The sequence below is a fragment of the Coturnix japonica genome, chromosome 3 (genome assembly GCF_054131305.1).
Source record: "Coturnix japonica strain WE chromosome 3, WE-NBRP24, whole genome shotgun sequence".
Lineage (NCBI taxonomy): Eukaryota > Metazoa > Chordata > Aves > Galliformes > Phasianidae > Coturnix > Coturnix japonica.
The window spans coordinates 43,650,142-43,674,824 of NC_140665.1; the positions used below are offsets into that span (position 1 = coordinate 43,650,142).

The following is a 24,683-nucleotide window of genomic DNA, read 5'->3' on the forward strand; positions in this document are numbered from 1 at the left end:
TTACAGTCTAAAGTTAGAGCAAAACATTACGAGCTGCAGATTCTCATGTAGTTTATAAACCACTAGCTCATTATGCAGATAGCAAACCAGACAGCGTAAGTGGGGGTTTCCTCTACATCAAGCTTAGCTGAAATCTAATCACTAATTGATCAGCTTCTTAAAAGGTATATTAATGTCTTCTTTGTATTACATCTCTCTAATATAAACCTAACTTCTGAAGAATAGCACAAGTGCTAAAGGCTTTTTATACAAGAGACTTTTTGGCTTCTTCTCCCAGGCAACAAACAGGACCCAAGGAAATGGCCACAAGTTGTACCTGAGAACGTTTAGATCAGATATAAGGAACAACTTTTTCTCTCAGAGAGTGATCAGGCACTGGAATGGCTGCCCAGGGAGGTGGTGGAGTCGCTGTCCCTGGCAGTGTTCAAGAGGCGTCCGGATGAGGAGCTAAGAGATTTGTTTTAGTGGCTTGTGGTAGCAATGGTAATGGGAGGACAGTTGGACTAGATGATCTTGTAGGTCCTTTCCTACCTTGTGATTTTATGATTTTCATTAATAATAGATTATGAAAATGCTTCACCTCTACAGAATAATAAAGTATTTGAGAAATACAATCCTCGTAGTGATGCAAGCATAGTGTTGGGAAAATCTAGCTATATAACTATAACATGAAAAAAACTAATGAAACAAAATGGAATAAATGTGCCGTTTCATTTCCTAACATTAGGACATCAGCACATGACATTAGGACATTCAACCTTCTGTTGTTCAGCTGGTCTAATTTTACTCATCAACAAGTCCATTATCAACTACTCTCAAGCATCTACGCTTCTTTAGAGCAAACAAACAAAAAACAGAAAACAAAAAACCCAAGTCATTTATTAACATCCTGCATAAAATCAGAAACTGCAGCCAGTTGAATAAGCAACAAACAGGATGTAATGGCTTTAAGTAATGTTCTAATAAAGCAGCTTTTTTGATTTTGTAAACAATAAAAAACAATAGTCATTTTCTTTGAGAATCGAATTATATAGCTTCTCCATGAAACACTTTATAGAACCTAATTCTTGCAAAAATATCAAACCGTAACTATGATGAATGAAACTTATACATTAAAACCTCTAAAAATACACAGATGGGTATCTGTGTATACTTAAGATGAAATTACCATTAATCTACTAATTTCTACTTTCAAACTACTTCCAGTTGCAAAGACCCATCCAAAACAACCAGAAACCTCTCTTCTATTTCAGTGTGACATCACCTTTCATGACAGTAGGTACCAAGCTTCTGACAAATACCATTTTCTCTTTTTTTCATCACCTTCTTTAATTTTGGAGCAGGAAAGTTTATGATACATTAATGTTCAACTTCAGTCACGATATCATTTCTTTAAAGATTTTTCTCCAAAGAAAATGGAATAATTACAGAAAATGAACACTCAAAGTCATTAAAATAGAGAAGGAGAGAAAAAAAAAAAATCCTTCCATCTTATACAAATCAACCACTGTTAAATGACTAAATGGTTTATTTCTGTGACTCTTCAACAAAGACTCCAGTTGCTGGTGTTTCTTTAACTTGTGTTAAAAACACTTATGACATTTAAGATACTTAGCAATTTCAAAAATATGACTTTCATAGCTAACTTGTTCTGATTCGCAGCTTTGGCTGTTAGGAAATTTTATGAGCTTCACGCATTCTGATTCAGGTCAAATAACAGATGCGCTTCAGCAGAAGTAGAACAGGGCTTTTAATCATAATATACATTATCTTCCAAAACCTCAAAAGCAATCAATACTTATGTATGGCTCTAATTCCTCCAGTTTCAGTTAAAAACAATACTGCAGATGGAGACACCCATTTACGCAACAACCACCTACCTCCAGTGGGCAATCACTCCTTACCAACGCCATACGAGCCCTTTGCAATGAACCATGCATTAGCTTGTGCAGTCTTAAAATTAGCTTCCTCAACCCCATTTGCTTCAGTGCTTTGTCTACAAACGGCCTGTAAATAGAAGTCAAACAGTGTTTGCTGCAGCCTGCCTCAGCACTGCATTCTGGAATAATCCAAGAGGCAGAGTCATCCCCAGATTCAAGCCTATCAAGCTTCCTTGAAAAATGGTCCTGAAAGTCAAAATTTGGCTGATTAGTAAAATTGTTCTTGATGGCTTGTCTAAGTTCCTCAACATTCTCCTCAGAGATTTGTTCTTCGCCATCACTCTCCTCTGTGCACGTTCCTGAGGATTCCTTTACTTCAGTTTCCCTATCAACTCCTTCATCCTCTGGATCATCGTCCTTAGATGGTCGAGGAGAAGGAATTTCAAACACTGGCCAGCCAATGTCAGAGAGATTTTTGATGCCCAAAACAGTCCCCATAATCCTTAGTTTTTGATTTAAGTCTTTTGTAATGTTCAACCACAGACAGAGTGCCTGCACTCTGTCTTGGAAGTCCTTTGCAGCATATTTTTCATAGTCCTTTTGAAGAGCCTGCAGAGATGGATAAAGTGCTTCTATATACTCCAGCAGCTCCATTATTCGCTTTACTTGCTCAAATGAGATTCGCTGCCGATGGAGGTGTTCGTGGTAACTTGAGTAACCCAAAGCACTGGTTCCATGCGTCGCTTTGCAAACTCCTTCTCCTGACGTACCATTGAGACTGGCTCCATTTTTTACATAGGAGAAGCTTCCATAGTTCACTTTGAATGTAAGGATTTCATTGATAATATCAGGGATAGCTTGACGGGCTGCATAGAGATAGAGGTCTTGGTCATTAATGCTCCGGCCAGCATGCCAAGCTTGCAGCTCCAGCCAGATCAGTTCATTGGATCGGTTCAGCCAGACAGAAGAGGTGCTCTCCTGTCCTCTTTGCTCCCTGTCCTTTTTTTTTGAGACTGAGGTAAGTTTTAACAAAAGCCGCAGAGTTTCAAAGAATTTTAAGCGGTCTGCTGGGCAATCAGTCCTAGAAGTCTGGCGTGCAGTTCTCGAGATTGGCATGGGAACAGAGACCGGAAGCTTAGCATTGCTACAGCCAAGGCTGAGGTAAGGCTTATTGAGATCAACATCTGGAATTGTTTTTTTTGGCAGAGACCCACCAACTGAGTCTAACATAAATGAGCACTGCACGTTTTTCTTGTGATCTCGTTCTGTCGTCCTTAGGGTAGCACGAATTTTCTTCCCTTGCTTATAGCTGTGCTCCTCCACATTCTCAATGGTTTTCCCATTGTCTTTATGCACAGATTGAGGTGGTATACTCATCTTTTCTGTAATAAAAGAAAAAAAGAGAAAGAATCTGACTAAATCAACAAGAAAATTTGTCATTCAGTCAGCTTCCAATTGTATTTCTTGGACACACATACAACATTTCCTACTACGAGTAAAACAAAAAAGGCAGGGATAGAAGTAAAATTAAGTCTTGTAAATTACCATTAGTAGAGCAGAACCAATGGTAAAATCAAAGGATCTTTTTTCTCTTCTTATTTTACCTCTTACGTATGAAGAACCTCAAGAGAATTTTCATCATCCTGAGTACGTCATCTGCAGAGAACTGAGTATGATGAAGAATAAAAGAATGTTTCCAAAATCAAAAAATACAAGTATGGATCATCATTTCTCTCATCAAGATACACTGGAAGAAAAGCATCCCACACAGCTGATGACTAACAGCATGAGCTTCAGTAGCCAGACTACAGGACAGGTGGTGGGGGAAAAAAAAAAGAGAGAAAAAAAAAAGGCTTCTAGCTACATGCAATTTAGAATTCTGATTTAAGCATTATTTAATCTTTCTCATTCAGTCAGCGATCTGAGTTTAAAAATCAGAAAGCAATTCTTGTTGAAAAAGCTTTCAAGTTCACCTCTAACATCAGAGGCTTGGCCAGGTAAGGCAAACAAGTACACAGACACACCTATGAGATGTGTATTCTCTTCCTCTTTTTCAAGTGTTCTGGGACCCCCTGAAAAATATGCCCTCCCAGTTTCCAAGCAAAGCACATCTGGAAGCTCATGCTGCCAGGTATTCTGGTTGGAGGAAAAGTTCTCATCAGATGGTACAGCACAACCTTTTAACCAAGCGCAGGAAAACCCACACAGAGGAATTCTGACATTTGTTAGCATCTTTCTTTGGAAACTCACAAAGATCTGCCAACAAAATCCATGTTTGAGCAGAGCTGTCTAGGTTAAAGGAAAACCCTAAATAAATCAGGCAATCTGCCAAAGGATCACACTCAAGATAAGGTTTGCTGCTTAAGACAGTAACTTTTACTAGCCCAATAGGTACTTTGAAAACTCAGACAAGTCTCTGGAATACTAATGCTTTTTGAAGTCTAAACAAAAAGAATTTTCAAATAAATTTGAAAATAAATCATTACAGACTTTTTCCAAGATGCCATCTATTTCACTCTTCTTTCCTTATCTCTAAGCTATTACAGTAACCCCATCAGGCAACTTATCGACAAAAACAAGGGATTATTAAAAATAGAACATTAAAAACACAATAGATCACTCCTTATCTGATCTTCTCTTTGGTTATCTTACCCTCCAGCTTCTATTTTCCATCTTCCTAATCCCTAACCAACTCCCGCTCTATCTACCCATCTGTTCCTGCCACACCTCTATTGTACACAAACTATTTAAACTCCTTTCACTGGCAATTAACTTATCACTCCGTTCTGCAGGATCCTTGTACTTTCACTTTTTACAGTTATGGCTCATGTGCTTCATACAGGTTGACATCTTCATTCTCTAAATCCCCTACAGCCAACAGTTAAGCGCACAAGAAGTTTCTCAACCCTCTAGTCCAGGAAATGAACAAAGCAGAGAATGTTGCAGAGTTCAAATTCCTGGAAAGTTTCTACTTGAAGATCAAAGCTTGCTTAAGTCTGCCAAACTGCTATGGCACACATGAATGGTTTTTTTTATTTGTATTTTAATCACACACATAGTTAATATATATTACAACTAACCTATTGCTTGAAAATAGCATTTCACTCGACCTTTTCCTTTGAAGGATTAGCTCAGAAAGGTATCTTGATAAGGAATATTGCCAAACCTTAATCTTACAATCTTAAACAGTCATTAGGAACCACATTTTCAGCTGTTAATGAGCTATAAGCAAGTTAACAATGGTGTGACTTGCCACATTGTTTCCTTCTACTCTTCATATTTAAAAATATATATATAATTCAATCCTTGCCAGAGATGTACCATACCCCCACAGGATTGTGGTAGGCCACAATGTGTATAATAGCACTTCTTTCTGAAAAAGAACAAAATATCTTCTGAAGGATATAAGAAAGAAAGAACACAAAGCCGCAGAAGACAACAGCATGAAGATGCTGGCTCTCACTGAAAGACTAAATAAGAAAAATAACTGGAGGGCAGAATAGCCAAGACAGCTGTTACTTGTACTTCAAAACCATCATCTTTATTGCAATAAAAACTGAAAGTTTGGCATAGAAACAGTAGGGACTTGCAGAAGGAGAAAAGAATTTTAAGGTTATGGCGAATGATTGCCATTCTAGAAAACTTAATCAAACTTCTAATTCCAGCCAAGCACTTTTCTCAAGAACTCAAACTAAATCAAGCTTTTCAAAGAAATATCACTAAAAAAAAAGAGTTGCTCAGTTTCCTGTCTAAGTATGTGGAATCAGTAATTGTACTGAGAATTGTAACGAAAGTAATGTGGAACTCTACTTTTGAAACAGACATTTCTATTTCAACCCTGTTGCCTGGGAGTGGGGAGCAGGCAGCATGTCAGCTTAACCACACAAAAGCTGAAGCAAGAATAATTCTGGGGATAATTTATTTCTATATGCAAAATATTCAGGAGAAGCGTAACAGTATGTGACGCTATTGGTATTTCATTTAGATACCACCTGATTTGTTTATAAATTTGGAATTTATAAATTTGGAATGTTATAACAGGTCTACAAGGGCAAGTATGAAAGATGTGATCAGTAAAACAGTTTTAAAGCATTCAACTGCATTCTGAAAGCACCTTTAAATACTTTTATCTTAAAACGCTACAAGTTCTCCATTTGTGCTGGAACTGAGAAACTTTGTAGTATTAAGTATATGTCATCATAAACCCAGAATCAAACATAATTCAAAATTTTTAGCACAGAAACTTCTTTTAGCAAATACTGAGTTTACTAATAACTTTTATAGTACTTTCATTACAGGCATTTGTGTGTCTTTCAATAGCTACTAAGTACAACAGCTGACAACAAAGAATACAAGCACAGTTATGCTCCCGAAAATGGAAAGCTATCAGCTATGAAAATTGTTGTCATTGATTCTACATTTACTCAAACAACTCCGTGCTGGACAGCAGAACCAAATTCTTACTGGTTGTGAACTACTGATATTAGCCAGCACCAGTCTAAGACTGAGAGCACTGCTGAGCATATTAGCTTGCATTCCATGTCACAGCTGGCACTGCTGTGAGGAGAGAATAGCCCAAAAAGCTACGACAAAGCAGCAAGAACACATGCTCTGCATTTGCAGGAAAGAACGATGATATTGGCAATTAGCAGAGATGAAACACACACAACCAAATCTCCCAAACTCAGAAGTAGATAAGAAACAGACTGACTTAACAGCACTTTGTCTGCACTTCAGTCAAAAAATGAAAATGAAAAAAAACAATTAACTGATCAAAAGATCAAAACAGGAACCCTCCTCTTCTTTTAGGCAGTCTGAAACGCAATGAAGATGCAATATGAACAGTATACTAAAGTGCACACTCTTGCTAGTGCCTTATGTGGAACGCTATTTAACATACAGCACTAATTTTTATACCCTTCATTAGAAGAGATAATACAAGCTGCAACCAAGAACACAGCATAGTATACGAGTAAGCAGCAACCTGAATTTTACAATGACACACAGCCAAAATTCCTTTGAGTACTTAGTACATTCTCATTGTATGAATCACAGTTGTAACAGAAATCACACAGGAGGCCGCAGACAGCCTCTGCCTCCTCCCCTGAGCCTGCACAGGCTCCCTGCAGTTAGAAGCTGCTGTTGAGAAGTCCTTCCAGAACAAAGCAAGATAAGAACTGACAGCTTCCCTACAAAGCAAACTTATGGGTTCAGCTGAAACCATGCAGACTTAGGTGCAGTTGTAAAGAAAAGACAAGGAAATTGTGTTTGGGACCCTATCAGCTAAAGCAGCTGATGACTAGAAGTTCATGTGTGCACAGGAATAGGATCTGAGTCAGAAAAAAACAAAAGAAACAAGAGTAGCCAGCATCCAAAAGCAATTAATGCCCATCCAAAGTGACAGATCCTTGTTCCTCTATTTAGCTTCTGATTATAGCATTCACTTTCTGCCAGTGAGCATACTCTGCCCTGGTTCCAGTGTCTCATGTGCTGTCAAGCACAAAATGAGGCCAAAGATGTGCAACTGCATCATTCCCTCAAAATGTTACTCGTTTACGTAATCTCAGCTTCAAATACTTTTGCTTATAAGTGTCATAACTTTAGTAATACTTGCTTTTCCTTTCACAACTGCTGCTCTGTAGTTCTGTACCACCATAGTTTTCACATAATTTCCCATCACTTGTGCCACGTGAGACAGATTTCTAGCATATCTCAATTTCATGAATTCTCCAGTTCATCTCAAGCTAGAACACAAACATGTGCTCTACACTTGATCCTTGAATATCTCTGACAATTTTCAGCACGTAATTTGCCTTCTTTTCTGTGAGAAAATTGCTATAAGTGACTTAGAAATTAAGGTATGGCACTGTTCACCAGGGTATAAAAGCAGAGTGCAGCTGGTATGGGTGGCAACCATCCCATAGAAGTTCCCTAGGCAGCCTTAAGTGTTGGCAATATTGGGGAGCTTAATGCACTGACTTTAAGAGGAGCGACATGGAGGGTGGAGCAGAGTGAAGATATCCTGGCCAGGTCCTGTGACAGACAAGAACATGATGGTACTATGGAACTGATAAGATGCACATTTGCTCCCTTGGGCCAACGGTCTGCCATCTCTTGACAGAGTGCCATCCTTTGGGTTAACTATGCTCACTATATGCTCACTGTAATACCAGAACACATTTCTACCCCAAATACTACCTGTCTTCAAGGAGCAACCACTCCTCACTGAGCCTGCGCTCTTTATTTTTTAGCCTATTTATTTAAAAGAGAGGTGAGATCATTACACACCAACCATAAACAAAGGTATATATGATACATAAGTCACTCAAGTTCCTCCTGAAAAATAAGAAATAGTATAAAAAAAGCTTAAGAGAGGGGGGGGATGTTGGGGAAGATATAATTGGATGTCATACAAGAAGCATCTCTGATTTCTGGGATCAGTAAAACAGGCTGAGCTTCTCTTCCCCCCATAGGATGACTACTGGGCAAATTCACATACTTGGTTATACTGAGTGCTTCCCAAGGAAACTTAGAGATCTCTGGGTTGTTTATAACTTAATGCATTTGTACTCAGACGTGCTATTCATGTTCTTGGTTCATATGCTTTGCAGTGTATTATTTATCACCAGCAATTCAAAAAAAAACCAGAAATCTGTTGCTTTAATAAACTGTACTATTCATTAATCTAGTCATGAGCACACTTAGCCTGGGCACAGCTCAAACTCTTTAAGAGTGGTCATGAGAGCCCACACAGACATCACTAGATGAATTGGGCAGCTATCTGTGAATCCATAATCATGGTATTTCTTTAATAAACTGCACTATTCACTAATCTAGCCGTGAGCATTCTTAGGCTGGGTGTGGCCCAAACTCTTTTAAGAGTGGCTGTGGGAGCCCATTTGGATGCCGCTAGACTAACTGGGTAGCGCCCTCATATACTGAGCATCCCAAGCCTTACAGTGCCAGATTGGGCATTACTCAGAATCTAAGCTCAGCCACTCCCAGCCCTTCTGATATCTGAGGAAAAGTTTGGAATGCATGGGAGTTTGCTTTCTTCCAAATTAGGTTGTTCTTCTATGTGACACTTACTCTAAAACATTAGAGGATGGTAATTTAGTGAGATGCTTTACCACTGCTTCCAGTCTCCCATTAAGAGAAATCGCTGGAGTACCTTCCAATCAAGGTAACTCTACTTAGATAAATAATAAAAGCTTCCATTTTATTTATTTTCCAGGAAAGAAAATAACCTCTCCAATAACTCTGTGCTTTATCATTATTTATTTTTTTTTTTCCTAAAACAAGTGCACAAAATTCTGAAATACACAAAGAGATGTTCTCAGACTCAGTTTGCCTTAAAAACTCTTCCTTTCCTTTTGGCTTTTATAAACCTTGGTACTTTATAGCACAGACATCCTATCCATTCTGCTGTTTCTAAGCAGTGAGTCATTTGCAACCAACTGGAGTACAGAAAAGTATTTAAAAGACACAAAGAGATATAAACTTGCAAAGCACCTGAGAAATAGAAGACTGGAAATGCATTATCTACAATACCTGTAAATGCTTGGAATTTGACAGTCTCATTACCTAGACAATAGGTCTTGGGGAAGAATAGATTCATAAGATCTTGCACTTACCAGATTTTACTATCACCTCCTCTGTTTCTAAACTTTCTCCTAATAAACAGCTGCACCTACTAACCTTTCCTTATATTTCAAGTACCAATCCCCATCCATTACATCAGAAGTGCTACTTTTTTTCTATGTTCAGAGAACATGATGAAAATAACTACACGCAGGGATACTTCAGGAATTCTAAGAAGTCTAAACTTGCACATTTGTTAGACAATTCCAAAGAGCTTTGCCAGGACAACTTCTGACAAAAAAAATATTTACACACAGTGTGATCCAAGTGGTGATTACCATTTTCTGTTTGTGGGTGTTCAAGTAAGTCTGGTATCTCTTGCTTCAATAATGTTTGAGTTAACTTGATTCAGTGCTTCAAATTCTCACAGGGTGAGAATGAAGAACAGGAAAAAAAGAAAAAGAAGTAATAAGGTGGCCTCAAAGGAAAGGGTGGAGCTGCAAAATACCATCTGATGTTTATGTTCGCTTAAGAGTACCAAAAAGACAAGTATCTTTCATCTGGTTTGATTTTCCATTTTCAATTAGTAGTCCTGGTATTTAGTGAGCCACAGAGCTTTCTAGTATCCACCACCTATAAGAAAGACCAATTCTTCTGTTATAGAGTACTAATGTAAAGATTGCTGGATTCCTTTCCCTGTATTCAATTAACTAAAAAGCTTTCTGATTCCTGCTCTGTGGAAAAGAATGCATCCTAAATAAAATTTTTCATAAAAAACTGAGATCATAAAATTAAATTGAAATCCAAGCCTCTTCTTTTGACTGAAAAAGGACTTAATAGCTTGAGATAGACTAAGAAAAAGCTTCCCTCTGCAGGCTCCAATATCTTTCTAGTCTTCAGCACTCTGGATAGCCCTTAATTTTATAGGAATGGAGAACTTCAGGAAGTAGGGGTGGAATGGACAGAAGTTTCAGTTTAAGCATTCTGTTGCACAAGTTCCGATGCACTACAAAGGGAGAAAGACATCCTACTCTTTACATAGTCCAAGTTTAACACTTCAGAAAACAGGAAAGCATCACTGAACTTTTATAACACCTCAGTCAAAGAAGCAGGTAAAAGACATGGTTGCATCTTATGAGAATATCTGAAATGTATTCATTAGCTTAAAAACATGAATCACTGTCCTTTCATTTTGAACCTCATAGTCCCACTCCATATTCTGTATGTTTCCTTTTTTAGGAAACAAAGAGCTGCTGCTATGACATTTTACAGCTAAAAATGGAGAGAAAAAAAAAACACCTACCTTTCAAAGTAGAGCGGCTAGCAGGTCTCCCAACGTTGTTTTTCTGATGTTTTGTTGACATACGCTTCATCTGGCGGGGTGTACTAGGAGGAGAAGTTCCATAGAAGGTGTCAGCACTTGCTTCATCTGATAATTCCTCAGCTTCAGATTCAGAGATCTTGCAAGTAGCATCTTCAGATTTGCACTCTTTCCTGAAAAGATCAAGTTAAGCCAAGATGCTAAAGATACTGTATTTATTACTTGCAATATCTGTTTAGAAAGCTAATCCATCAATATATCCCAAGCATTCTGTAAATCAGCATGAATCTTCCACGTTTTCCTGGAACAGTCATGCAAATTTTCCCCACCTCTTAACAGACTCATTCAGGCAATGTTCCAACCAAGAAAAGGATAGGCAACAGGCAGTACAGAGAATACAGTCAGAGAGTGTCATTAGGGAAATACAAAGTAAGAAAACCTTAAATACAATTTGTTTGTTCCTCAGAAAACTTGTGGCAACTCTAAATCAAGAGGTATATTAAACAAATCAAAGTTCAACAATTCAAATGTAATACAGGAAAGTGAGTATACTTAGTGGCAGAATTAACAGCAGAGAACTTCCCTTTCACCCTCCACGCCTCTAAACTGCACATACCATGCAGATAACTTCCAGCTTTCTGAAAACAGTCTCTACCATCCTCAAAACCAACATCTAGCCCATGAGACCTGCATGTATTTTATGTATTTTCCACTGATTTTTAATATGAAGCAATCCCAAAGCTTTTTTTTCCTGTAGCAAGAAAATAACAGGTTCTTCACAGTAACTTTTTAATTAGTCTCAACAACTTGGGCCCTTAGGAAAGATGCAGATAATACTTCAAAAGAACTCAGAGGTAATGCAAACATGAAATTAAGATAATGTATAAAAGTTTTTCCAATCTGAAGTTCAGATGGTCAACTTAACAACTGGATGCTGAATCACAGAGCTCAAAACAAAGCACGTACCTTTGCAAAGTCAGCACAGAATCAAGCACAAAATCTTTTCAGCCCCAGTGGGACTTCCACTGCCCTTTACATTTTATAGAATTACAGAACCACAGATAGTGAGTGTTGGAAGGGACCTTAAGGATCAGTCAGATCCAACCTGCTGCTGTGGGAAGTGCTGCCAACCACCAGCTCAGGCTGCCCAGAGTTCCATCCAGCTTGGCCTTCAGTGCCTCTAGACAAGCAGCACCCACAGCTTCTCAGCCCAATTTGTTCCAGTGCCTCACTCTGAATAAAGAATTTAAAGAATTTCCTCCTAACACCTAATCTAAACCTCCCCTCTTTTAGTTTAAAGCCACTCCCTTTTGCCCTGCCAGTATCTAAGAAGCCTGTCTGCCTCCTGTTTACAAGATCCCCTGAAGTACGTAAAGCACACTGGGGTCTGCTTAGAGACATTTAAGCAATCACTGCTTCGTGTAGCCTCATGTAGAGTATCACAAGACAATTCAACTTCTTTAAAATGTTGACTTATCTTTTTAAGTGCCCTAAAGTACTTTGAATCCTTCAATGATAAACCTAGAGTACAGTTTTCTCCTTCAGCAAGGAACTGGCATTTCCAGAAACCTCTGCCTGGTACTACACAGCTCTATTGCAGAACAATCCAATCAAATTCTGTATTATGGAGATTTTGGTCTTTCCTTCTCCCTTCCAAAAACTATCAGCCTTTCCTTCGAGTAACTTCTGACTTAAGCCCATGCCAGGAGCTGGTGTGTCCCTAAGCTTACATGGCAAAATTAAACAAAAGAAAACAACAAAAGAAAAGAAACCACCACACACATAAGTTTTCATATGTAAACTCCAGGCTAGATTCATATATAAGTTTCCAGTGCCAGTTTCATCTCTGGAGAAGAGGTCAGAAGTAAAACAAGCAGGATGGGGCACGCATGCACTCTCTTGTAAGGGTTTGCTATAAAAATAAAGCATGACAAAGACAGTAAACAACTAGTTGGATAGTCTTTCACTCCTCCTGGGAAGCACTTGCTCTGTCCCACTGTAAGATTACAGCAGCAGAGTGGCAGTTAGGCACAGTAACAGTACCAGCTTCATCACTGCTGAGCAACCAAGTGATGTACCACAACAACACTACTCTCAGAGGACAGCACCAGGACCAGCTCTAAGGACAGCAGTATTATTTCTGACGTAGGTGTGCAAGCAACACGATCTTGACTCTGAGGAAAGGCATGGAGGCAAAGAAATACTTGGCCTAAGTCAGACGGAATATGACTAGCACCAGCTCCTGATCACTTCCGTGACAATTCCACCTGAAATACAAGGAGCATTTTCCTTGCTGTTTTTGAGGCAGACAAGGAACATCACTCATGCTCTGGCAGAGTGAGCCTGAGTGTCTGCAGGAAGAATATGTCAGCATACTGCCAGCCAGTAACACGGCAGTGAGATTAAGAAAAATCAGATACTGAATCATTTGTTTGCCTTTAGCTACAACCAGAAATAAATATCCTAACACGCAGAACAGACTCGCTCTCCCCAAAGATGTCGATGCATTTAGTGTGTGAAATTACTCTTCTCACATTACAGCTTCAAGAAGAAGGCAGTCAAGCTTGCTAATTTCTGCAGATAAACTACAGAGGTTACCAAAGAAAAACTCAGGTGCTACCATAGCACCATCTGTAGCTTAAGGAAAGCCCTGCAGTAAATTTGGCTATAACGACAACTACAAAAAAATCAGCAACACTTCTATCTGGTTTCCTAGCCCTGAGAAATCATGCTGTTTGTGCGTCTTCTAACAGACCGGTTTGAGTAAGCACCGTTGGCCAAATACAACAAAGAAGCCCTTTTGGATATAATTTACTCCAACAAATCTTGTAAATGCTGAGCTGGGAAAGCAGAACACAAGTTTACATCTTTTTGGACACTAAAAGGATTTTGTTCCCAAGAACTCTTGCAAACAACGTTACTGCAGAGAAAACTTCAGGCAGTGCACACCCCTCTGTGCTTGCCAAAGACAGAATCAACCACAAGAGACCAGACCACATGAAACAAGAAGTCATTACTTCCAATGCTTATGGAACTATTTATTTGTTCAGTGATGTCACTAGCTGTTCAAGGCAGAGGGTGGGGTGCTGATGCTCTGTGAGGCCTGGCGCTTGTACAAGGGCTCAGTGCCAAGACAGTTTTAAACAAGGACAGCTTACCTTGCTGTAGAAGACCAGGGAGGACACTGTTTCCCTTTTGTTTTTAAGTGAGTAAGCTCTTCTAAGAGCATAATGACCATCCCTCTTCGCCAAGCTGGCTGAACTGATCTTTAAGGCCCATAAGCCAATTCCTTTCTCACAAGCCAATGGCTCATCTTTCCTGCTACGCCTGATGAGAGGGCATGAAGGCCAAATGCATTAAAAAAGCCCTTCAACCTCACACCTGAATTATATACATATGTATACAGTGGGACTCAGTAAGTACCTTACAATTCAGATACATTTTTCTGGGTAAGCAGTTCTTATGAATTCATATGCAATACTGGCAGATTTATAACAAGACACGGAACCAGAAGTCATACTGTCAAATAGCAACCATGCCCAACCACGTTAGTGGTTGACAAGATGGGCTGATGTTTTAAGAGGGAGGAGAACATCAGCTGCAACTCAAGTGTAAAAATCCAGCATGCAGATAAATGTTTCTATGCTTGGGAAGCACTTAAAGAAAGCCAGAGCTCCAATCAATGCCAAGGAACACAAAGACTCAGTTTCACCAATGAAAGCCTCATTGTACAGCACTGAATTCAACATATAGGTTCTGAACTAAAGGAGGTACACAGGTAGGACTAAACTGATGTAAGGATTTCTCACCCACACAAAATCAAATAGCTTGCAGACACATGTGAATACCAGTAGCAACCCTCTGGTATTAAAAAACAGTTGTCACTTTAACATAGATTTAGATGTGTTAGATTACTAATATAGCATTTGTAATGCTAGCACACTGCTTACTTTCGTGAACTAATCAAAGACTAGTTAAATCCATACACCTTTAAAATGCACTGCTGGTAATCCTAAATCAAATGACGGCGTTGGTTATTACACAGAATTGCTGGTTCCTAAATACTGTTTTAACTGGAACAGTTTGGCAATACTGGAAAAGCAGATTTCTTGTCTGCTCCTAAGAAATGCAGGTCTTCCTCCCCACAGCCAGTAAAAACCATCCTAATTGCAATTAAGAGTGCACACGAAAAGCGAAATCTACATGGATGTTAACTAAGGTTACTCATTTTCTTAGGACAGGTTAAGCCCAATGCTTAGGAGGAAAATTGGAAGTGCATAGTCTTCACAGTAGAGTATTTGCAGGCTGCTCCCATCCTCAATTTTAATGAGCAAAATGCTACTCATCAGTTTTATTCTTGGAATACAGAAGAGACCATAGCCAAGAAACATAAATCAGGAATATTAGAAAAGTTGCAAGAGAAGCGTGGTTAAAAAAATACATACATGCATTCATAAATAAAGCCAACAGCTTTGAAATTTAACTAAAAATAAATAACCAAAAATATTCCAACAAGTAACTACTGTGTGTTACACAGCCATGCAATTCAACCAGAATCTGGAGATTCAGTTTCTTGCATGTCTGACAACAAACATTTTGTTTTAAATAAACCAAAGTGTTGGTTATATCTAATATTATATATCTAATATTTCAGCTCAATCAGGAAAATTGAGATATATCTTTCAGATTTTCAAAGGTCTGCAAACAAAATCAGGAGAGGGAAGAACTGGGGTATCACAGAATCACAGAATTGTAGGGGTTGGAAGGGACCTCTAGAGATCATCGAGTCCAACCCCCCTGCCAAAGCAGGCTCCCTACACCACGTCACACAGGTAGGTGTCCAGGTGGGTCTTAAATATCTCCAGAGAAGGAGACTCCACCACCTCCCTGGGCAGCCTGTTCCAGTGAAGTTTATGGGCATGAAGTTTAAAGGGTATGAAGTTTAAAGCAGCATGACGGGCAGCACAAGGCCTGGGTGCTGGTGTAGGAGACCAGCAGTCACACAGCACCTCATCTTATGGGTTGAAACAAGTGAAAACCATCTCATGTTAACAACTGTGAGAGCAGTACAGAGATAAACTTCCTGCTGCCCTTGATCCTCATTAGCAGGAGTTCAAATACACTAGGTGCTTGCATATATCAAGTATAGCCGCTGCTCACCATCCCATTCCCAGATTAAAAGCTTCTGGGAATCCAAGCAGCAGAGGTCACCTGAACCCCCAGCACACAGCAGTAATGCAAGGCAGCAGCAGCCAGAACAAGGCCACCACAGGAGTTCCCCAGCCGGGCCTTCCCCCAGGCTCCTGCAAACAGCTCCTGAAGAGGTTACACCTTCCATATACTCAGGAGGATCCCTGCTACTTCCCGGGGCATGCTGCCATTCCTCTGCACTGCACTGCAAGATCCATACAAAGTCCACCACCAAACCACCAAGTTATTGACACTCAGTATCTTTGTTTTTTAAGGTAAATAGTTAATTTCTAACACATATGCTCTTTAACCAGAATACAGCCAGGCAATTAAAATATGTAGGAAGAAAAAAGGTTCATTTGCCTGCTCTTCATATTGCACATTTTCAGTTAGCTAAGGGGATAGAAACACAGTCACTAGACACAGCCAAGAAAACCTTCTTTAAACTAACACAACTATCCCTAAATCCAGTTGCAAACATTTTATTTCCAACATAACCAGCACACCGACAAGCACAGAATTGCAAATCATGATCGTGCTGCAGCTGCTAGCAATGCAAACGCGTGCTTTAGGGAGCCATCTGTTGAAACCGAACAACAAAGGAGTCTGCAGTTAGAGCTGCTAAACACGGCACAGCTCCGTTGCCAGCAGCTCTAATTTCTTGGTTCTGAAAAGTTTCTGCTGAATGCAGAAAAGACTATAAAACCATTCTTGCATACAATTTTCTCTCGCTGATCTACATGTGCAAATATTAGATGCAAGAGATTGCAGATGGTGCTTTTAAAGCATATATTACAAACAGATTAATGGCAACAAAAGAAATAGAAAAGCCTTTGGTTAAAAAGGCAAGAAAGAAAAAAAAAGGTGTGGTTTTTTTGTTGCTGTTGTGTGGTTGCTTTTTTGTTTTTTACAGAACAGCAGGAATTTGCTCACAGTTCACACAAATAGAACTTATTTTGCTAAATAAATCCTGTGCAAACCTAGCTGAGTGCTAATGAGGAAAAGGAATTGCCTGGTTAGCAAGATAGGAAAATTCTGAAACCAGCACAGAGATTGGAATGGTGCACATCGTATTGCTATTGTGACTACGCCTAAACACAGTAAAAAAAACCCGGATTCACATTAAAGCATAATACTGAGAGACAGTAATGAAGATGCTTGCTTTTGTATCCGCATTTGAAATTGATATGCCTCAGCTCAGCACTTCTGAGCAGTCAGCACCAAACCTTAGTCACCAATAACTCATGACTGCTGTCCACAGGTTAATGAGGTTTATCGTTCCAAACTTGGAATTATATTATATGAGATTTTAACAGTGTAATTAAATTGTATTTGTAACTAAGGACATGTCTGGCTTTTCAATCTGTTATCCTTTCATAATTTGGGTAAGCATCAAGCTTTCTGATTTTCTTTTCCTGAATGGGAATCGCTACCACCAAGAGAAACAAGCAGATCCAGTCCACTTTAAGGTTCTTCTGATCTTCAAAGTACAAAGGGCAAACATGATTAGATTTCCACCAAGCACCATCTCTCTGTTAAGTCTTGGATCACTGTCCTCTTTAGTCCCCCTAAAGAAAAGGAAACCTTCATTGCATGTAGAAAACATTGCTTCTTGGCAAACACTTATGTTTTTGTGTAAAGAACTGGAGCAGGCATCTGTTACCTTCTGCCTTCCCAAATGTCAGAGAAAATAAGAGCACACAGACACCTGTGCCACATCTCAACACTGCAACAAAAAGCACTGAAAGCAAAATCGATCTAGCGGAAAAAAGCAGCAACAAGAACTTTGTTTCCAGGTCGTAAATCTTGTAGTCGTTGCTTTACTCCAGAAAAGAGGCATCTGGGTAACTAAACTTGATAGTAAAGCTTGGCAGAAGAGCTTCTGTTAGAAGACCTAACAGAAACATTATAGAGGAAAAAAGAGAACTTTAGCTTATTGCCTCTACTGGCATGAAGATGATATTAAAAAAAAGCACAGAGAAAAAACACTGCTCTCTAAAACAGTTTGCCCTTGCAGCTCTTCTCTTCCAGTTGGTAAGTAAAAAGCAAGACTGCTAACTCCTTCCATTTCTCAGGACCTGTTTTTCAAGCAAGTTTCTTTAGCCCTCTCTCTATATCCCCACTACCACCTTTCCATCTGCAGCATTCTTTCTTTCTAAGACGAAGCAGCTTAATCCTGCCTTGTGAAATGCATCAATTTCCCACCTCTTCAGAAAGCACAGACGTAAATATTTATGAGTCACGTTGAACCTTTCATCACTTTCTGTACTTATAAAAACAAATATTATGTAAAGCACATCAATGTCAGGCCTAATACAAATGGGTAAAAAACAGACCTGAAGCTTATGCTTATGGTAGAAGAAAGTTTGAAGAAGAGGCAGTGATAACAAAGATCACAGAATCACAGAATGACCCGGGTTGGAAGGGACCTCAAGGATCATGTAGTTCCAACCCCCCTGCCTGGCAGGGCCACCAAACATACACATTTACTAGATCAGGTTGCCCAGGGCCCCGTCCAACCTGGCCTTGAACACCTCCAAGGATGGGGCATCCACAACCTCCCTGGGCAGCCTGTTCCAGGGCCTAACCACTCTCCTAGTGAAGAACTTCCCCCTAACATCCAACCTAAATCTTCCCTCTTTCAACTTAAAACCATTTCCCCTAGTCCTGCTATTGTCAGCCCTTTCAAAGAGTTTGCTCCCCTCCTGGGAGTAAGTTCCCTTCAGGTACTGAAAGGCTGCAATGAGGTCAATTATAGCAATAATACCAAGATAATACCAAGAAGCTGTTTGAGGGAAGGGAAAAAAGCTGTTGGAGGGAAGAGGTCCCTCTTCTGGACCCACTCCAACAGTTTCACATCCCTTGTGTACTGGAGACCACACATCTGGACACAGTTCTCTAAATGGGACCTCATGAGGGCAAAGTAGAGGGGTACAAACACCCACCCAGCCCTGGTAGCCACCCCTTTGCTGATGCAGCCCAGGATACTGTTGACCTTCTGGGCTGTAAGAGCACACTGCTGGCTCATGTCCAGGTTTTTATCCATTAGGACCCAAACAAAGTACTTCTCTGCAAAACAAGCTTGTCTTCCCCTCAGGAAGAGACCAAGTGAAAGAAAAGGCAACCTGCTGTTCAAACACACTGAGCACGATGTGAAATCATTCCCTCAGTCACACTCTTCTAGCTGCATGTGAGGCAACCTGGAATGTGACCGTTCCTGCTGGTTTCCAGTGACACTTTGCCGGAGGTCACCAGCTCCTCAGATGCTCTGGTGTAACTGAACATACCAACCCTGGTTCTTCACTTCTTCTGCCAAAACAATTCAGCTTAGCTGGAATGCCTTTGTTAGCAGAATTCTTCCAACTTCAATCACTTTGAATTCAATTGGGCAACCAAATGCATATAATGCAATGCTAGCAAATTTCATTATGGCAGAAATCCCTGGTTTGGGAGTGGGAGGGAAGACAGGGCTGTTGGGAAATGAGAAATTTAACTTCTTGTTTGGGTCAGCTTCAGAACGAATGCCATTCTATATCTGCAGCAATGATAAAAGCAGAAGATGCTTAAGGTAATACCTGTATCAGTCCAAGAACTGGTTGAATTACACCATTCCAACAGCTTATTTATAAATTAACCTATGAACAAGGCACTGTGGCACAGAAAAAAACCTACAGAAAGACTATAACCGCATTGGTAAATAACCAGAATGTGTTAGCAGCACTGTAATTGCATCTTCTGCTCACTATTTATATCTTATTTCTATTCAATGATTAATCTATTGCATGGCTGCACAAACACTAACACTTGAAGCTGCTATGAAGGTTATGGGCTTACACTGCAAGAGCCACACTAACAGTAAGCACCAAGGACAACAAATCCCAGATCAGCTAAAGCCTAAGAGAAGCACAAAACAAGTATTTCTGTTGCAAGATCAACAACAGTTTGTAGCAAGACTTCAATGCAAGACAACAAAACAGTATTTCCACAGAAATCAAGAAGGGAAAAAAAAAGTAGTTACTGTGGAAGAAAAAAAACAAAACCCAACCAACCTAATTCAATGCTTACAGCCAACCAGTTCATCTCTGATTGATTTCCAGGGACATCTTTTCCCCCTTGGCAAATCTCAGTTTGAGCCATTTAATAAGAACAGAATGGCACAGCAAGCAAGAACATCCTTCATTTCTAGCGCAGACCTCAAGCACATTTGCCTGCAGCCAGCTCCCCCTCACACAAAGATCTTCAGAGCAATGAATGTGAATGAAGTCACTGCAGAACGAAGCCACCAGAAATCTGTATCGAGACCAGCTACGTTTATTTGAAGACAGAAGCTCAAACTTAATGTTCTGCTTCTCAGGACACAGAAACTCCTGCAGCCGGTTTGCTAAATTGATAATACTTTGACACTTTGCTCAAAATTCTTGAGCAGAAGCTTCCAAGCGTTTGGTTGTTGTATTTACAGCAGAAAGACGAACAGTCACAAAGAAATGCATCAAGGCTTATTGAAACAGCGGAGAGGTGGAGAGGGACCACAAACTGACAGTAAAATCTGTTAAATTTGAGAATGATAAAAGCGTCAAACAATGAGCTGAACATAAATCAACCAAAATACAAACTATTTTTCATCATTTTGTTTTATTACAAGCAGAAATAAAAGATATCAAGACCTATTTAAATGAATTCAGAAAGTGATTTTTTTTCCCCCTGCAAGCTACACCAACTAGAAATAAGCAAAAAAAGAAACAAAATAAAGCTCATAACATTTTTGGCAGGTCTTCATGTTCTCATCTCAGAAAAAGAAATAATAATAGTCAGGACTTCCTGTTTGTTTTTAGCAGTAAATTTGGAAACTGAAAAAGGTTAACTGATATTTTCCATCTTGGACTATTTTAAGTTTTCATGAAAATCTGGATGATGACAGAACAGCATTTATAACATAGGCATGTACATCGTGATCTGAGCTTGCTCCCAGTGCTCTCCCCATACACAAACGTATTACTCGATTAAAACCATACCAAAAGTTATCTGGACAAAAAAGAGCAGCCATTTAATTCTGACATCACTCTGCAACGTGTGAAAAAAAACCTACTGTGAAAATGCTGGTGACTTTGTTAGATTCCCACACCTACTTTTAAGCCCAGGAAGAGAGGCTGCAAAAGAATCAAAGGTCAGAAGTGCAGAAACAGGAGGGAAACTACAGAGAGCTTCACCCAGCCTATCCAGCATTCAGTTTCCTTATCTTCAGCCTCTCACTAACTGGTCTCAGTAACTATGTTTCTTTCATTCTTCAGCACTTAGGTTTGTGCTATTTTCTCAACCCCAGCTATATCATAACTCAACCCTGAGGAAAAGAACAGCACTTCACCTTTTTATTTCTTTAAACGAGAAGTTCTGAAGTGTGTTTTCATCACCAAATTAAAGACGGTTGAGCAAAAGACATCACAGTACAAATCCAAAGGATAAACGCTGCAGTTCAGTACTTGGCATCAGATACCCCAAACCAGTTCCAGAGGGCGACTCATAAAAAAAGTAAAAGGTAACTTTAAGTGATAAATTGGGAAGGCACAGAGCCACACTAAAAGATAATCAGAACCACAACAGCCACTGATTTTCATTTGTCATTTCTCTTCTTCCCCAACGCTTTCCTGCTCACAAACTTCACTATTCTGACAGAAAGTTCCACTCCTAGATAAGAAAAGCTATCAACTGGGTTTGATCCCAATATTTCAGTTCATCTTTTTGATGAAGTCTGCGAGAAACTCAAAAGTGAAGCACTGAAAGTGAAGCATATTTTTTAGTGGAAGTTGATACCTAAGTACTTTGTAATTCTGGGTGCTGGATGGCCAATCATAGAATTACTCAGGTTGGAAAAGACCTTGAAGATCATCAAGTCCAACCACAGCCTAACCATAGTACCCTAACTCTAAAAACCCTCTGCTAAATCATATCCCTGAGCACCACATCCAAACGGCTCTTAATGCAGGCAATGCAGTCAAGCTGCAGTATGCCACACAATTTGGAGCTCTTCACATCCACAGGCAGTTCCATCATGCAGCTGAGAAGTAACAGAGACATCTCTAACTGTGACCTTGTTACCACTTCCTTGATGGATGTTTCAGAGCTAAAGTGGTAAAAGCCTTTACAAATACTGCTCTAAGAGAAACCATCAGCAAGTAAACTACCAACACGCTAAGCCAAGGGCGTAACAAGCCAGACAAGGATACCACACATCAGAAAGCAATGCACAACAGTCAACACAGCTAAGTGGTATCTGGATGCAGGAGCAGAGAAAATCTGCTCCTCCAACTCGTGACAATAGCAGACATGCATCTGGGCAATGAAGCTACATCCCACTTGTCTGAATCCAAAATAAGGCAGCTGAAGGTTCATGGCAAGCTGCTGTGCTCCTGCACACACAGTTGCTGGACTACATGTGAACCAACATCATTCAAGACACTAACACACAAATTGGGGTGGTAAGAGCAAACATTTCATTGGTTTTAAGTTTGCAGCTGGTCAAGGATGAGTACAGAACAATTTTTACATTTTTAAAGGAATAAACTATTGTTAATAGATTACAGGCAAAATATAGTATTATTGTAGTTAATACTGAAGAGCAAAAGAAGCCTTAAGGAAAGTATCAGCCCTGCGGACATAAATGGCACACAGAACAGTAAATCCAACCACACAGCTGAAGAACTGAAGCTGACAGATCTGTACCTTCCCATGCTGACACAGGTCAATGTGCTATTTAACTAGCAGTGGGTAGTATAAGAACCTGTCCTCTGTTAAACTGCATCTAAAACACATTTAGAATGGTCTATGACATGTGGCTGTCATGGAAACCAAATCTTTAAAAGATTCTAAGACACCCAACTCACTCTCTAGAATAATTATTGCTGCGCACCCCTCAACCTCTCCATTAAATCTGGTAGATCTGTTTTTCATCTCAGCACAGTTTGCATTCCACGAGGGCCAAAACCACTTGCTTACATAATAGTAAAATCAACCTTGACACAGGCAGCGCTGATTAGCAGACAGAAAACCAACTCCAGCAGCCACACAACACAGAGTAATCCTTGCTGCTGTAAATAGCAGATATCTCATTAAGCACTTCATGTGTTTGCATGCACAAACAATCATTGGTGGAGGTAGAGCAACCATTCATCCCAGTCTTTCACATGTAAACAAGAAAATGCAATACGTTAAAAATAGAGATTATACCTTACTTTATTTAAATGTACAGGGGGAAAAAAAATCAAGAAGAGGATGGTGGTAAATCACTACAGTTGAAGCAATTTTCCAGTGGAAGCTATCATCCTAACTGAATCAAATAGTTTTAACTTTTTTTGCTGCTGACATACAATCAATCCTACAGATACATTCTGGCAACCAGAGAAGTATGTTAAGTACAATCCATGTAATGACCTCGAGTCTCCCCCAAACTACAGATGCTGAAGACTAACGGCCCAATTCACTGTCATCATACAGCCAACAAATCTGACAGACCGAATTAAAACATCACAGTGCAGAGGAAGCCTCCACCATCATTCTCTATTCTGCCCTGCTCTACTCACAGCCTTGCTCCTTCATTCTCCCCTTGCATTGGATTTATGCCAGGACAAAAGAGGTTTCCAAGCAATCAAGGACAAGTCAGAGTAGCTCTATGGGTCTTCACACCTTTGCAGTGTGCCCAAATAAACGGCATCTCAAAAAGGAAACGCTTAAGGCTTCATTTATTGCCATAGTGAATTTTGTGCTATAAAGTTCTTGCAAGTGCCTGAGTTTGAGGTGAGAAGATCTAAAGCCTATAAGCCACGAACAAGAAATACCAAGGAGACGCCTGTTTTATTTAGTGTTTATTTATTTCCCAAGGGGAAATACCTTGAAAGCTATCTGTTTGCTTTTTAACAAGAATCGATAGCTAAATGTCAATTCTTCACACAACTTTCTAGGGGCACTATTTCTTTCACCCACAATCACAGCAGCCTGTCCCTCACGCAAGTGCAATCCTGTCTCAAATTCAGCATCTACTCTCAGGCTCCAAGTACCTTCTTTGGTTTGGAGCTGCCTCCCCTCTCTCCTGACCCCAAAGTATGTTCAAGAAGAAAAGGAAGCCCTGGGGGAGAAAAAGTTTGCTTTTAGAGTGGAGTTCTCTATTAAATGTTTTGAAACATCTTGGAACAACTGTATCATTCAAATAAGACCATGAATGTACTGCACACTCACCTTACCTACACATAAGGTAGCACTGCACCTCTGTTCTGACATGACAGAACCCTCAGACAAAGATCAAAAGATTTCTGACACAAAAGGCTGTCTCACAACAATAAAGCAATCAACTTTCTTTTTAAGCAAATGAGAATGGCCGAGGACTTGCCCAACAAAACTGAAATGAACTTTAGAAGAATGCATTATAGTGACGCAGTGCTAGCCAGGGGAGCATAAAAACGCATTCATACACCACAAGCAGGACTGAAAACAATCAGCCATCAAATGGATTTCACACTGGTGCATCACAGTGATTGCAGCAAGATTCTGACCTCGCAAGCAGGAATGACAGACTTAATGACAGCTCCAAAATCTAAAAAAACTTTGACTATGTTGAAAAAAGCCTCCAACGCTTTTTCTTAAAAGTAATGCAGAAATAAAGTATTGCACAAAGCCAGAGAAGCACATCCAAAGCAGCTGTGCAGTCAGTACACCAAGTCCAT

The 24,683-nt window shown here is 39.8% G+C and overlaps 1 protein-coding gene across 15 annotated transcripts in view; it reads right to left on the reverse strand.

The window, feature by feature from the left end:
- MAP3K4 (mitogen-activated protein kinase kinase kinase 4) overlaps window positions 1–24,683 on the reverse strand; it is a 61,962-nt gene that overhangs the window by 34,053 nt on the left and 3,226 nt on the right. For all 15 annotated transcript variants that reach the window (XR_014943968.1, XR_014943969.1, XR_014943970.1 and 12 more), the window contains exons 2-3: window positions 10,765–10,955; window positions 1,881–3,262 (exon numbers count right to left, since the gene is read on the reverse strand). Coding sequence is in view for 12 of the 15 variants with exons in the window: in XM_085541401.1 (XP_085397527.1) it covers window positions 1,881–3,262; window positions 10,765–10,955 (1,573 nt within the window). In the remaining 3 variants the exon portion in view is untranslated. The remainder of the gene's footprint in view (window positions 1–1,880; window positions 3,263–10,764; window positions 10,956–24,683) is intronic.